Here is a 13,806-nt window from a genome sequence, read left to right on the forward strand (position 1 = left end):
ACCCAATGTTACGGCTACAAGACGGGGACAATGTCTGTTCTGGAACCTTGGTGGTGGAGGACGGTGACATTTGGAATATTACCTGCAATGAAAACACCACAATAACAGCTGATATGATGTGTAAACAACTGAGATGTGGAGTCAGTGTCACACATAACTTTACCTGCGACAGGAGCCAATCAGTTCCATCCACACTAAACTGCTCAGGTAATATGAATATTCATACATCTCATAGTTTCAGCACTGCAGCTGGTTTGGAAAAAGGAGCCAACTCCTGTGTTAAGCTTTAAGTGTTGCTTTACACACACATTAGGAAAACATTATATAAAAGCCATGAGTTAAATTTGTTATGGTAGTCTTGTTAAGTATTTTGTATCATTTTATTTGGGATACTTAATAGTGCACATTTAAGCAGTTTAGACTACATGCCTCTCTTTTGGTCATTCATTTCTGTGACTTCAAAGATGATACAAAACAGATTAAGCAGAGCATGTTTCTTTACGTCTTAATTTTATAATTTCAATTAAATGCATTTCACTTATTTAATGGATTTTCCCCCCAATGTAAAATCCCTTAATGTTTTAACAGAAAAGATCAACACAACTCTCCTGGACAACCACAGTCCCAGTGATTGTTATGGTGCAGTTTATATCAATAGTTCTATGGGTCTGCAGCCTGTGTGTGGTTCAGACTGGGACAGACATGATGGAGAAGTGGTTTGCAGAGAGTTGGGCTGTGGCAAGGTGAGCTCTCATTATTTATGGTTAATATGAAATGAATCATGTATCTGTGGCACACAAAAACACCTTACAGGTCAATTTTACACAATCAGTAGTAAGAAAATATCATATGAAAAATGGCCAAAGTCACAATAAATTCCTTACCAAGAAATGTTCATCCATGTGTTTATAAACTATATATAAGTATAACTATGTATAAGTAGCTTATGAGGGGTCAAACTAGGTGTTTATCATTATTCTGAATCTTTGCAAGCATTAAGTTTGGCACCAAAACCTCTCCTTGCCAGTGGCCATGCCCACTTTTCCCATTGATTGCAACCCCAACTTTATAAACCACACAGGGTTTTCTAAATCTCACCTGCACATCCCAACCCAATATTTTGCTGTTGTTACAAATTTGCTGTTTAAAAAAAATATATATATATGTGTGAAAATATATATTGCTGGGTTTGTTTTGCAAATTGAAAAGTAGCTTTATTATTTTATTTCAATTTCTCAAAAACTATGAGATACTGCTCCACAATGTCAAATGCCTCAGGATCAAGGTCGCCTGGAGGGCCTGGTAGCTCCAGAGGGTAAGAGTGTAGCAGGGCTGTGATACACTTTGGGCAGGTAGAGCCCACTATACTCCCGCACTGACGGATTCCATTCGATTGGTTACGGTTGGCTTTAAAACAAATCATGTTCGATTGCCGTGAAACTTTGTACGCACACTCTCAGCAGCACTTCCACTTCCAGCACTTCTCAGAACTTCCACGGCTCCACCCAATGTTTTTTAAATTGGCCTCATGGTGGCGCTATAACAGTAACTGCCTTCCAAAGCTTGCAGGCAATGGGTAAGCAACCCGGCCTGGCGGAGAGAACTAGTTTGCTGTGTTTGTCACGCACGCGTGCGCGCACACACATGCACACACACACACACACACACACACACACACACACACACACACACACACACACACACACACACACACACACACACACACACACACACACACACACACACACACACTATTACTCATACAGATGATCCACTGAGAAATGTTTTGTGTGACAAAGGAAATGCATTTTATTCAGAATACATTGAATGTGTTCTTTCAGGTGATTTACACCAGCACCACCAGAACTGGACATCATGGAATACTGGACAATGTCAACTGTAATGGCACTGAGACGTCACTGTGGCACTGCAAGGCCAAGTACAATGACTCTGTCCCATGCACTTCCACTGCTCATGTCATCTGTGAAAGTAAGAGCATGATGATGCATTATTGTAGTATAATATATCATTGCAGGTGTTTGGGGATGTTTTGTTTGTAATTTATTGTAACCTTTAGTCAATGTCTATCATTACTACGAATGTTCTTTAAACAGTAGCAGCAGCACAGTTATAAGATAACAATAATCAATTATAAATAGTGTAGAAACATATGTCCATTCTGTAATGTTGTGAATGGTGTGTTTGTGTGATTGTCTCACTCCATTTACATCCGCATATCTTGATGCCTCTTGTTCTGTTTGCCCATGCTGGACTTAAATAATGTCATGATTGGTCTGGTACTGTATACAATTGCAATTACAAATACAATTTAGGCATTTAGCAGACGATCTTATCCAGAGTGATTGACAGGTGTGAAAGCAGAGTAAGCATGAACCCTAGTTCAACAACAGACGATAAAAAGTCACATACTGTGTGTATATATATATATATATATATATATATATATATATATATATATATATATATATATATATATATATATATATATCATGTTTGTTGTTTTAGTGGTATGTTATCTCTGTACATGCATAGAAAACTGTTTCATGTGAAGTTTTTATACCGTTTCCATGCAGCCAGTGTCAAGGCTGATTTCAAGGATTCCAGAGATCATTGTTCTGGAAATGTGAAGATACGCTATGGAGACCAACGATACCCTGTCTGTAAAGAAACCCTGAATGACACCAATGTCCAAAATACCATCTGCAGAGAGCTGCAATGTGGAGAGACCGGCGAGCCTGTTGAATTCTTTGGACCTTTACCACAAAGTCCACCTGAAGTCGTGTCAGGACTGAGCTGTCCTGCAAACAGCCATAAGCTGGCAGACTGTAAAATTACTTTACAGGACAAAGGACATTGTTCTCTTGGTGGCCTCCAGTGTTCTGGTACGTTTTAAATGCTTTCATCTGATTCCAACTGACTTTTGATTGATTGATTTAATACTTTCAATCTCTTAAGAAATGTAAACAGCACAGAGGTAAGGTACAGTAAAACATTTAGACTAAAAGGATACCATAAAAAAGTCATCACTTAAATAAGTGTTGTACAGGTAATGTACATGTTACAGTAACAGTCCATTTGTGAACATGGACTGTGGTAGGATATGTGTTTACACCAATATCCTCTTGAACTGAAGCAACCCTTGAACTGATTAATATTTATCAGTTTTCATCAACTGTTCTCTGTCTCTGTTACTTCTCAGACTGGCAGAAGATCAGAATACAACATCCAAAACAGCATGGAAGACACTTTGAGGGACATGTGTTTGTTTACACTCAGAAGGGTTCCAGGATGGTTTCTAGCCATGGCTGGACAGACAAAGAGGGAGACAAACTGTGTCGTCATCTGGACCGTGGCGGTTATAAAAACCATACAGCATCAAATAGTTCTTCTGATCTGTGGGAGAAGAGCTTCAACTGTAGTGATGTGAAGAACCTGAAGACCATCTGGGACTGTGAACGTGAAAATACAACCTCCGGGAACCAAGCGGTCTACCTCCAATGCCAGAGTAATGACTATTATTAGTGTGGTTGCCCTAACAGCGCAACAAACTATAGTACTTGTCCGACTTTCTTTTTCGTTATTCCGGATAAACTTTATTTTGTCAGGCTACTCCTCCAACAGTTTTCACTCACTCGAGCCATATGTCCAATTGACCGGCTTCACCGGGAATCGTGTGCTTGTATTTTTAAGAGATGGGTTGTATAGTTGAATTGGTATTAATTTATCAGTGAATTCATTTTCCCCATTGACTTATGATGGGAAATGTAAAAACTCCCATTCAAGTATTTTTCTCTTGGAAACCGTAAGTGCTACCAATACAACACTTGGAGGGGAGGCTATAGTCCAGTGCCAAATTTTGTAAAAAAAGAATTACACCAATCGGCTTCATGGTGGCGCTATAACAGCCCACTTTACGTTTCGGCCCATAACTTTTGAACCGTAGGTCGTAGAATAAAATACAAAAATCCCCTGGATCCCTTGGGTCATGATGCAACTCCCCATATAGACGCCCATTTGCGTCTGGATATATTTTCCATCATTTAGAATATTCTTCAAAACACACTTTTTGCACTTTCTCGGTACACATGATCTCTGGACCCATAGAGACACACGGCCGGAAGCGGAAGGCCTACAAATCCACGCCCACTTTTGACACTCGGGGTCCGTTAGAACGATGAACTGCAGCTCTCAATGCAATCTCTATGAGAGGCATTATAAAATACCGTCATTTCACTGGTTAACTACTGAGGCTGTAGTGATTTTTTTTGTGTTCTAATAATCTGTCCCATTTGTTTAATTTGTCCTTTTTAATGTCCCATATCTTTCATCTCGATATACTACACACAATATACTATAATATACTCCATCAGTATGTCAAAATCGCTAGCATCGGAGATCCAGAGTTTAAGTGGTCGCATGGTATATACGTCACGGACGCATCCCTTGAGGTTTTCAATACCCAGAAAACTGGCGAAAGTGGCCGTTTTCAATAGGTTTTGGTCATTATCTCTGGAACAGAAGGTCCAATCTGCTCAGTTCAAAGCTTGTTGGATGCGTGACTTTGAGGACATTAAGCACGCAATGACGCAGTTTCGGTTTTTTTTTTTTTTTTAGGGGAGTCGAGGTCTTAGTTGGGCAGGCGACCGCCTCTCCTGCCTCTACAGTGGGTACGCCACTGGTCGGCGCTCGGCGCTCGTAAAGACTGATGTCACTGAAATGCGACAACTTGTCTGTCTGCTGTCTACCCTCTGCTGTGTTAACATTATGGGTAACTCGTTAAAGTGGCAAATTAAATGTGAAACACATCAACTATTAAGAAAACAAGAAGATATGTTGACAAAGACACTCCATACATTTGGAAACATATTTTTATTTAAATCAATATCGTCTTCAGTTAAAGGAGAATTTTGGACTAAAGTTTTCTTACCTTTTCTATGACGTTATGATATCTTAGGATGAATGGTACAGTAGAAGAATTTCATAACTCCACCCCTGAGCCGCCACAGCTTAAAAGGTGCGCAGATAGGCCTTAGGTTAGATCACATATTTTAATAGCTTTTTTATTACATTTTTTGGTGAGATCTGACGTTCATAGTGACAGAACACTATGCAACCAAAAAAAAAAAAAAAAAAAAAAAACGAAGTCTCGCTAGACGAGATTGAAATCTTGAGATTTCAATCTCGTCTAGCGAGACTTCGTTTTTTTTTTTTTTTTGGGACTGTTCTGTCACTATGAACGTCAGATCTCACAAAAACAAAACAAAAAATAAGCTATTAAAATATGTGATCTAACCTAAGGCCTATCCGCGCACCTTTTAAGCTGTGGCGGCTCAGGGGTGGAGTTATGAAAAATTTCTACTGTACCATTCATCCTAAGATATCATAACGTCATAGAAAAGGTAACAAAACTTTAGTCCAAAATTGTCCTTTAATGCAGGATAATTTTAAAAGTAGGCTAACTTTCATATCCTCTCATAGGGAATGCATTGGCAGCTGCAGTTCATCGTTCTAACGGACCTCGAGTAGCGGCACTGTCTCAAAAGTGGGCGTGAAATTTGTAGTCCCCGTGTGTCTCTATGCAATTACTCAACATATCCCCAAAAGCATTTCCACTTTGATCCATAGGGGGCGCCACAAATGTGCAAAATGTAACCGTTTGATGCAAAAACATGATTTTTAGGAGGATCAATCCTCTCAAAATGTAATATAAGTGATCTCAGGAGTGACGTGACAATATAATTGTCCGGTTACATTTGTGGGAGGGGCCTATTTCTTTAGTGGGAGGGCCCTATTTCCTAAAATCAAAACGACATGTATCACGAACGCAGAATCTGTTCAGCACCGAATTCGAATTGCACGCCGCACGTAGCCTGGTTCCAGACGAATCTGCCTTTGCAAAATTGCATCGCACTTTAGCCCTCGGCAGATTAGGTCTGGCCCCCCTCAATAGAGATTTAATTTCTCTCCCTCCGAAGTCGTGAGGGACCAATCAGGGCCCAGTATCCAAATGTGGGTGGGCTTATGACCTTATTTGGAGCAATGACGTATAAGGAAGCACTGCTCTGATTGGTTTAGGTCTAACCAATAGAGTCCGTTTGGATATTTTTGTAACCGCCCCTTGGAAAAAAATCTATCGTTGATAGGGACCAGACTAATATCCACGCAGTGTGTCGTGTGATATTGTCTGGCCACGCGAGGCTACGCCGCACGGCCTACGACGGTATTCCTCCCAGTTTATTCCTCGTGTCCCGGCGGCCACGACCCGCGACTAAAAATAATAAAATGAATTGACACCCTTGATTTTACCAGTCCATTTGTACACATTAGGAGTTATATTAACATAAAGAATTGTCTTTAAAATATGATTTAATATCAAGACAGATGTATGTTTAAGTGGGGAAAGGACAGTTTATTTTTCATTGATCATAACACATTAACTGCCAAAAACTGTTGCCTGCCAAGAAGACGTTTATAAACGTCTTTTACATTTTTAAAAAGAATTTTAAAAAAAAAACATTTTTTTTTTTTTTCAAATGTTTTCGATATTCAAAACGGATAAGGAGATAACAATTTCCAAAGATTTGCTGCTCCATTCACTTCAATGTTAAAATTCAAACGGACAAACAATTCACATTGTTTTTTGGTTTAAAACTACTGGTTTTTGAGCTATTTTCAAACATCAAACAACACATGTCAACGAGGTCACAATGACCTCGTTGACATTTGTGAAACCACACCTGAATCTCCTCAGTGATTAGCAACCATCAGGGGATCAATCATACTGGAGGAAAACATTCTGTGGCTATCTGAACAGCTAACACAATCGTTAAAAACCAAGGCAGAGGCTACAGACTGCTCTAGAAAAACTCTGGCAGTCAATGTGTCATAATTGGATGAGGGATATTCAGGCCTCATCAGTCCCAGTGAATGTATACCTCGTATTTCAAGTAAATGGTTTGAATGGCATCTATACATGACCCCATAACATATTTTTTCAGCACTATCACATCTGTGTGGTTGTGGGATTAGGGATGTATTTATTTTTGTTGATTTGCTGTTGTTTCTGTTTTCCCAGATAATCCTGTGGTTACCCTACCATACTGCTCTGGTGAGCTGAAGATTGATGGCATCAGGGTGTGCAGTGATCACTGGGATGACAAACATTCACAAATAGTTTGCAGAGAGCTGGGCTGTGGCAATGCTCTGCCCTTTAAAAAACATGAAGGAACTGGGTCAGATATTTACCACGTCCGTTGCCAGGGCTCTGAGTCCAGTCTTGGGCAGTGTGAGACAGTCCTGGGCCGGTGTGCTGGAGGACTGGTGTCTGTCTACTGTACAGGTGAATTATGTTATATACTTTTAATAAGAGACACTCTCTAGGAGTCTACACTTTTGCATTTTGTCTTTTGTTTGTAGTAGTTTCTGTATGTCATTTTGTATAGTTGTTTATGTAATTTTGTATGTTATATAGTAGTTACTGTATCTCATTTTGTATTTTATATAGTAACTACTGTATATATAATATGTATTTTATATAGTACCTACTGTATCTCATTTTGTATTTTATATAGTAGCTACTGTATATCATTTTGTATTTTATATAGTAGCTACTGTATATCATTTTGTATTTTATATAGTACCTACTGTATCTCATTTTGTATTTTATATAGTAGCTACTCTATATCATTTTGTATTTTATATAGTAGCTACTGTATATCATTTTGTATCTATTTGTTTGCTGTTCAATGAATGTTCAATGCCAAAGTGTTGGTACATTTTCACATAAAGATGTATGTTAAAGTGTTGGTACATTTTCATGTCTGTTAACAGATCACCCCGTGCTACAAGACGGGAACAATGTCTGTTCTGGAACCTTGGTGGTGGAGGACGGTGACATGTGGAATATTACCTGCAATGAAAACACCAAAATAACAGCTGATATGATGTGCAAACAACTGAGATGTGGAGTCAGTGTCACACATAACTTTACCTGTGACAGGAGCCAATCAGTTCCACCGACACTGAACTGCTCAGGTAATATGAATATTCATACATCTCATAGTTTCAGCTCAGCAAGACGACAAATGAGTCAACTCCTGTGTTGTTAAGCTTTAAGTTAGACCATGATATTTATTTGCTTTACACACACAGTAGGAAAACATTACATAAAAGCCATAAGTTTAATTTCATGGCATCTTAAGTATGTTGTATCATTTATTAGGGATACAAAACCATGCACATTTAAGCAGCTTAGACACACAGGTATTATGCCTATATTTTGGTCGTTCATTTATGTGACTTCAAAGATGATACAAAACAGATTAAATGGTGCATGTTTGTTTATTTCTTAATTTTATCATTTAAATTAAATACATTTAACTTATTTAATCGTTTTTTTCCCCAATGTAAAATCCCTTAATGTTTTAACAGAAAAGATCAACATAACTCTCCTGGACAACCACAGTCCCAGTGATTGTTATGGTGCCGTTTATATCAATAGTTCTATGGGTCTGCAGCCTGTGTGTGGTTCAGACTGGGACAGACATGATGGAGAAGTGGTTTGCAGAGAGTTGGGCTGTGGCAAGGTGAGCTCTCATGCTTTATGGTTAATATGAAATGAATCATGTATCTGTGGCACACAATAAAACACCTTACAGGTCAATTTTGCACAATCAGTAGTCAGCAAATATCATATGAAAAATGGCACAATAAATTCCTTACCAAGAAATGTTCATCCATGTGTTTATAAAGCTCAAAACACATTTCTAAAAGTTGGACTTCAACTTCAGTATAAGTAGCTTATGAGGGGTCAAACTAGGTGTTTATCATTATTCTGAATCTTTGCAAGCATTAAGTTTGGCACCAAAACCTCTCCTTGGCAGAGGCCATGCCCACTTTTCCCATTGATTGCAACCCCAACTTTATAAACCACACAGGGTTTTCTAAATCTCACCTGCACATCCCAACCCAATATTATGCTGTTGTTACAAATTTGTTGTTAAAAAAATATTTAATCTGTGTGAAAATATATATTGCTGGGTGCATGCAAATTAAAAAGTAGCTTTATTAGTTTATTTCAATTTCTCAAAAACTATGAGATACTGCTCCACGATGCCTCAGGATCAACGTCGTCTGGAGGGCCTGGTAGCTCCAGAGGGTAGGAGTGTAGCAGGGCTGTGATACACTTTGGGCAGGTGCCCACTATACTCCCGCACCGGAGGATTCCATTTCGATTGGCTACGGTTGGCTTTCAAATTTGTGGGTTGGGCCTGTTTTGCACAAAATGCCACAAATCATGTTCGATTGCCGTGAAACTTTGTACGCACACTCTCAGCCGCCAAAGAGGAACTTCCACGGTTCCACCCAATGTTTTTTTAAATTGGCCTCATGGTGTCGCTATAACAGTAACTGCCTTCCAAAGCTTGCAGGCAATGGGTAAGCAATCTGGCCTGGCGGAGAGAACTAGTTTGCTGTGTTTGTCTACATACAGTACACACACACACACACACACACACACACACACACACACACACACACACACACACACACACACACACACACTCATATAGTTGATCCACTCAGAAATGTTTTGTGTGACAAAGGAAATTAAATTTATTCAGAATACATTGAATGTGTTCTTGCAGGTGATTTACACCAGCACCACCAGAACTGGGCAACATGGAATACTGGACAATGTCAACTGTAATGGCACTGAGACGTCACTGTGGCACTGCAAGGCCAAGTACAATGACTCTGTCCCATGCACTTCCACTGCTCATGTCACCTGTGAAAGTAAGAGCATGATGATGCATTATTATTGCAGTATTGTATATTATTGGAGGTGTTGGGGGATGTTTTGTTTGTAATTTATTGTAACCTTTAGTCAATGTCTATCATTACTACGAATGTTCTTTAAACAGTAGCAGCAGCACAGTTATAAGATAACAATAATCAATTATAAATAGTGTAGAAACATATGTCCATTGTGTAATGTTGTGAATGGTGTGTTTGTGTGATTGTCACTCCATTTACATTGGCTCATCTTGATGCCTCTTGTTCTGTTTGCCCATGCTGGACTTTAAAATAATGATTGGTCTGGTACTGTATACAATTGCAATTACAAATACAATTTAGGCATTTAGCAGACAATCTTATCCAGAGTGATTGACACGTCTGAAAGCAAAGTAATCATGAACCCTAGTTCAACAACAGAAGGTAAAAAGTCACATACTGTAAGAGTGCAAAGAGAATAAGTTCTGTCCCAGTGATGGCATGGTCAGAAAGGGTGTCAGGTTCATTGTATCAAATGCTGCTGATAGGTCTAGAAGAATCAGGACTGCTGAGTGGAATGCAGCCTAGGCAGCATGGAGTGCTTCTCTGACTTTGAGAAGTGCTGTTTCAGTGGAGTTAGCTGGTTTGATCCAGCAGGTTGTTCTGTGAGAGACTGAGAGAAAGCGGGGTAGAGAAAACATGTTCAAGAGTTTTGTAAAGAAAGGAAAGCAGTGGAAACAATCTGCAGTAAAGCACACATACGTGTTCATATTAACAGTAATCGTTAAAGTATATGTATTTATTTAACTAAGAAATATTATTTATTGTATGTGTGTGTGTGTGCGTGTGCATGTGTGTGTGTGTGTGTGTGTTTGTTGCTTTAGTGGTATGTTATCTCTGTACATGCATAGAAAAACTGTTTCATGTGAAGTTTTTGTACTGTTTCCATGCAGCCAGTGTCAAGGCTGATTTCAAGGATTCTAGAGATCATTGTTCTGGAAATGTGATAATCTATGGAGGCCAAAGATACCCTGTCTGTAAAGAAACCCTGAAGGACACCAATGTCCAAAATACCATCTGCAGAGAGCTGCAATGTGGAGAGACCGGCGAGCCTGTTGAATTCTTTGGACCTTTACCGCAAAGTCCACCTGAAGTCGTGTCAGGACTGAGCTGTCCTGCAAACAGCCATAAGCTGGCAGACTGTAACATTACTTTACAGGACAAAGGACATTGTTCTCTTGGTGGTCTCCAGTGTTCTGGTATGTTTGAAATGCTTTCATCTGATTCCACCTGACTTTTGATTGATTGATTTAATACTTTCAATCTGTCAAGAAATGTAAACATCACAGAGGTACAGTAAAACATTTAGGCTAAAAGGATAAAATAAAAAGTCCTGGGGACATCACTTAAATAAGTGTTGTACAGGTAATGTGCATGTTACAGTAACAGTCTATTTGTGAACATGGACTATGGTAGGATATGTGTTTACATCAATAACCTCTTGCCATTAATATTAATATGTATTAGTTTTCATCAACTATTCTCTGTCTCTGTTACTTCTCAGACTGGCAGAAGATCAGAATACAACGTCCAAAACAGCATGGAAGACACTATGAGGGACATGTGTTTGTTTACAGTCAGAATGGTTCCAGGATGGTTTCTAGCCATGGCTGGACAGACAAAGAGGGAGACAAACTGTGCCGTCATATGGACCGTGGCGGTTATATAAACCATACAGCATCAAATAGTTCTTCTGATCTGTGGGAGAAGAGCTTCAACTGTAGTGATGTGAAGAACCTGAAGACCATCTGGGACTGTGAACGTGAAAATACAACCTCCGGGAACCAAGGGGTCTTCCTCCAATGCCAGAGTAATAACTTATTATTAGTGTGGTTGCCCTAACAGCGCAACACACTATCGTACTTGTCCGACTTTCTTTTTCGTTATTCCGGTAAACTTTCTTTTGTCCCACTACTCCTCCCACATTTTTCACTCACTCGAGCCATATGTCAAATTGACCGGTTACACCGGGAATCATGTGCTTGTATTTTTAAGAGATAGGTTGTATAGTTTAATTGGTATTAATTTATTAGTGAATTAATTTTCCCTATTGACTTATAATGGGAAATGTAAAAACTCCCAGTCAATTATTTTTCTGTTGGAAACCGTAAGTGCTACCAATACAACACTTGGAGGGGAGGTTCATAGTCCAGTGCCAAATTTTGAAAAAAAAGAATGCCTCATGGTGGCGCTATAACAGCCCACTTTACGTTTCGGCCTATAACTTTTGAACCGTAGGTCGTAGAATAAAAAAAAAAAATCCCCATGATTCCTTGGGTCATGATGCAACTCCCCATATAGGCCACGTCCATTTGCGTCTGGATATCTTTTCCGCCATTTAGAATGTTCTTTAAAACACACTTTTTGCACTTTCTCCAACATATTTTGTCTAAATCTCACAAAAATTGGTACACATGATCTCTGGACCCATGCGATAAACGTATCCACGCGGCTTCACAAATGTGATAGTCCATACTGTTAGTCCGTAAAAGGCTTCCAAAGTTGGAGGGAGGGGCTTGTTTTACAAATGCCAAAAATCATGAACAAAACTTCCAGTCAATCCCAAATTTGAATCACACGTCAAGGGTGGTTTACTCAACAAATCTCCAAAAGCGTTTCCACTTTGATCGATAGGGAGCACCACAAATGTGCAAAATGTAACCGTTTGATGCAAAAACATCATTTTTGGGGGGATCAATCCTCTCAAAATTAAATACAAGTGATCTCAGGAGTGACGTGAAAATAGTCCGGTTACATTTGTGGGAGGGGCCTATTTCTTTTGTGGCAGGGGCCTATTTCCTAAAATCAAAACATGTATAACGAACGGAGGATCTGTTCAGCACCAAATTAGAATCGCACGTCGCACGGCCTCCGACGGCATGGTTTGAATGACATCTCTACATGACCCCATAACATGTTTTTTCAGCACTATCACATCTATGTGGTTGTGGGATTAGGGATTTATTTATTTCTGTTGATTTGCTGTTGTTTCTGTTTTCCCAGATAATCCTGTGGTTAGCTTACCATACTGTTCTGGTGAGGTGAAGATCGATGGCATCAGGGTGTGCAGTGATCACTGGGATGACAAACATTCACAAATAGTTTGCAGAGAGCTGGGCTGTGGCAATGCTCTGCCCTTTAAAACACATGGAATAACTGGGCCAGATGTTTACCACATCCGTTGCCAGGGCTCTGAGTCCAGTCTTGGGCAGTGTGAGACGGTCCTGGGCCGGTGTGCTGGAGGACTGGTGTCTGTCTACTGTACAGGTGAAGTATTTGATATACTTGTAATAAGAGACACTCTGCAGGAGTCTACACTTTTGCATTTTGTATTTTGTTTGTAGTAGTTTCTGTATGTCATTTTGTATTTTCTATAGGCCTAGTTGTTTATGTAATTTTGTATGTTATATAGTAGTTACTCTATCTCATTTTGTATTTTATATAGTAACTACTGTAATATGTATTTTATATAGTAGCTACTGTATCTCATTTTGTATTTTATATAGTAGCTACTGTGTATATATAGTATGTATTTTATATAGTACCTACTGCATATCATTTTGTATTTTATATAGTAGCTACTGTATATCATTTTGTATGCATTTGTTTGCTGTTCAATGAATGTTCAAATGTTCAATGCCAAAGTGTTGGTACATTTTCACATAAAGATGTATGTTAAAGTGTTGGTACATTTTCACATAACAATGTATGTTAAAGTGTTGTTACATTTTCATGTCTGTTAACAGATCACCCCATGCTACAAGACGGGGACAACGTCTGTTCTGGAACCTTGGTGGTGGAGGACGGTGACATGTGGAATATTACCTGCAATGAAAACACCAAAATAACACCTGATATGATGTGTAAACAACTGAGATGTGGAGTCAGTGTCACACACAACTTTACCTGTGACAGGAGCCAATCAGTTCCACCGACACTGAACTGCTCAGGTAA

At 39.2% G+C, this 13,806-nt stretch overlaps 2 protein-coding genes across 2 annotated transcripts in view; both read left to right on the plus strand.

The window, feature by feature from the left end:
* The window catches only part of LOC308079033 (scavenger receptor cysteine-rich type 1 protein M130-like), a gene marked incomplete at its 5' end in the record, with an annotated part of 79,621 nt that overhangs the window by 11,457 nt on the left and 54,358 nt on the right, over window positions 1-13,806 (plus strand). The window lies entirely within an intron of this gene.
* The window catches only part of LOC308078246 (scavenger receptor cysteine-rich type 1 protein M130-like), a gene marked incomplete at both ends in the record, with an annotated part of 18,976 nt that continues 5,286 nt past the window's right edge, over window positions 117-13,806 (plus strand). Inside the window, 13 exons of the mRNA XM_080419366.1 lie at window positions 117-207; window positions 589-743; window positions 1,842-1,989; window positions 2,595-2,903; window positions 3,221-3,478; window positions 7,097-7,360; window positions 7,852-7,911; window positions 8,452-8,606; window positions 9,666-9,813; window positions 10,746-10,994; window positions 11,357-11,614; window positions 12,856-13,119; window positions 13,599-13,658. Of these exons, the coding sequence (XP_080275492.1) occupies window positions 117-207; window positions 589-743; window positions 1,842-1,989; window positions 2,595-2,903; window positions 3,221-3,478; window positions 7,097-7,360; window positions 7,852-7,911; window positions 8,452-8,606; window positions 9,666-9,813; window positions 10,746-10,994; window positions 11,357-11,614; window positions 12,856-13,119; window positions 13,599-13,658 (2,419 nt within the window). The remainder of the gene's footprint in view (window positions 208-588; window positions 744-1,841; window positions 1,990-2,594; window positions 2,904-3,220; window positions 3,479-7,096; window positions 7,361-7,851; window positions 7,912-8,451; window positions 8,607-9,665; window positions 9,814-10,745; window positions 10,995-11,356; window positions 11,615-12,855; window positions 13,120-13,598; window positions 13,659-13,806) is intronic.

The sequence above is a fragment of the Gymnoscopelus braueri genome (assembly GCF_963280865.1).
Source record: "Gymnoscopelus braueri genome assembly, chromosome: 22".
Taxonomy (NCBI): Eukaryota; Metazoa; Chordata; class Actinopteri; order Myctophiformes; family Myctophidae; genus Gymnoscopelus; species Gymnoscopelus braueri.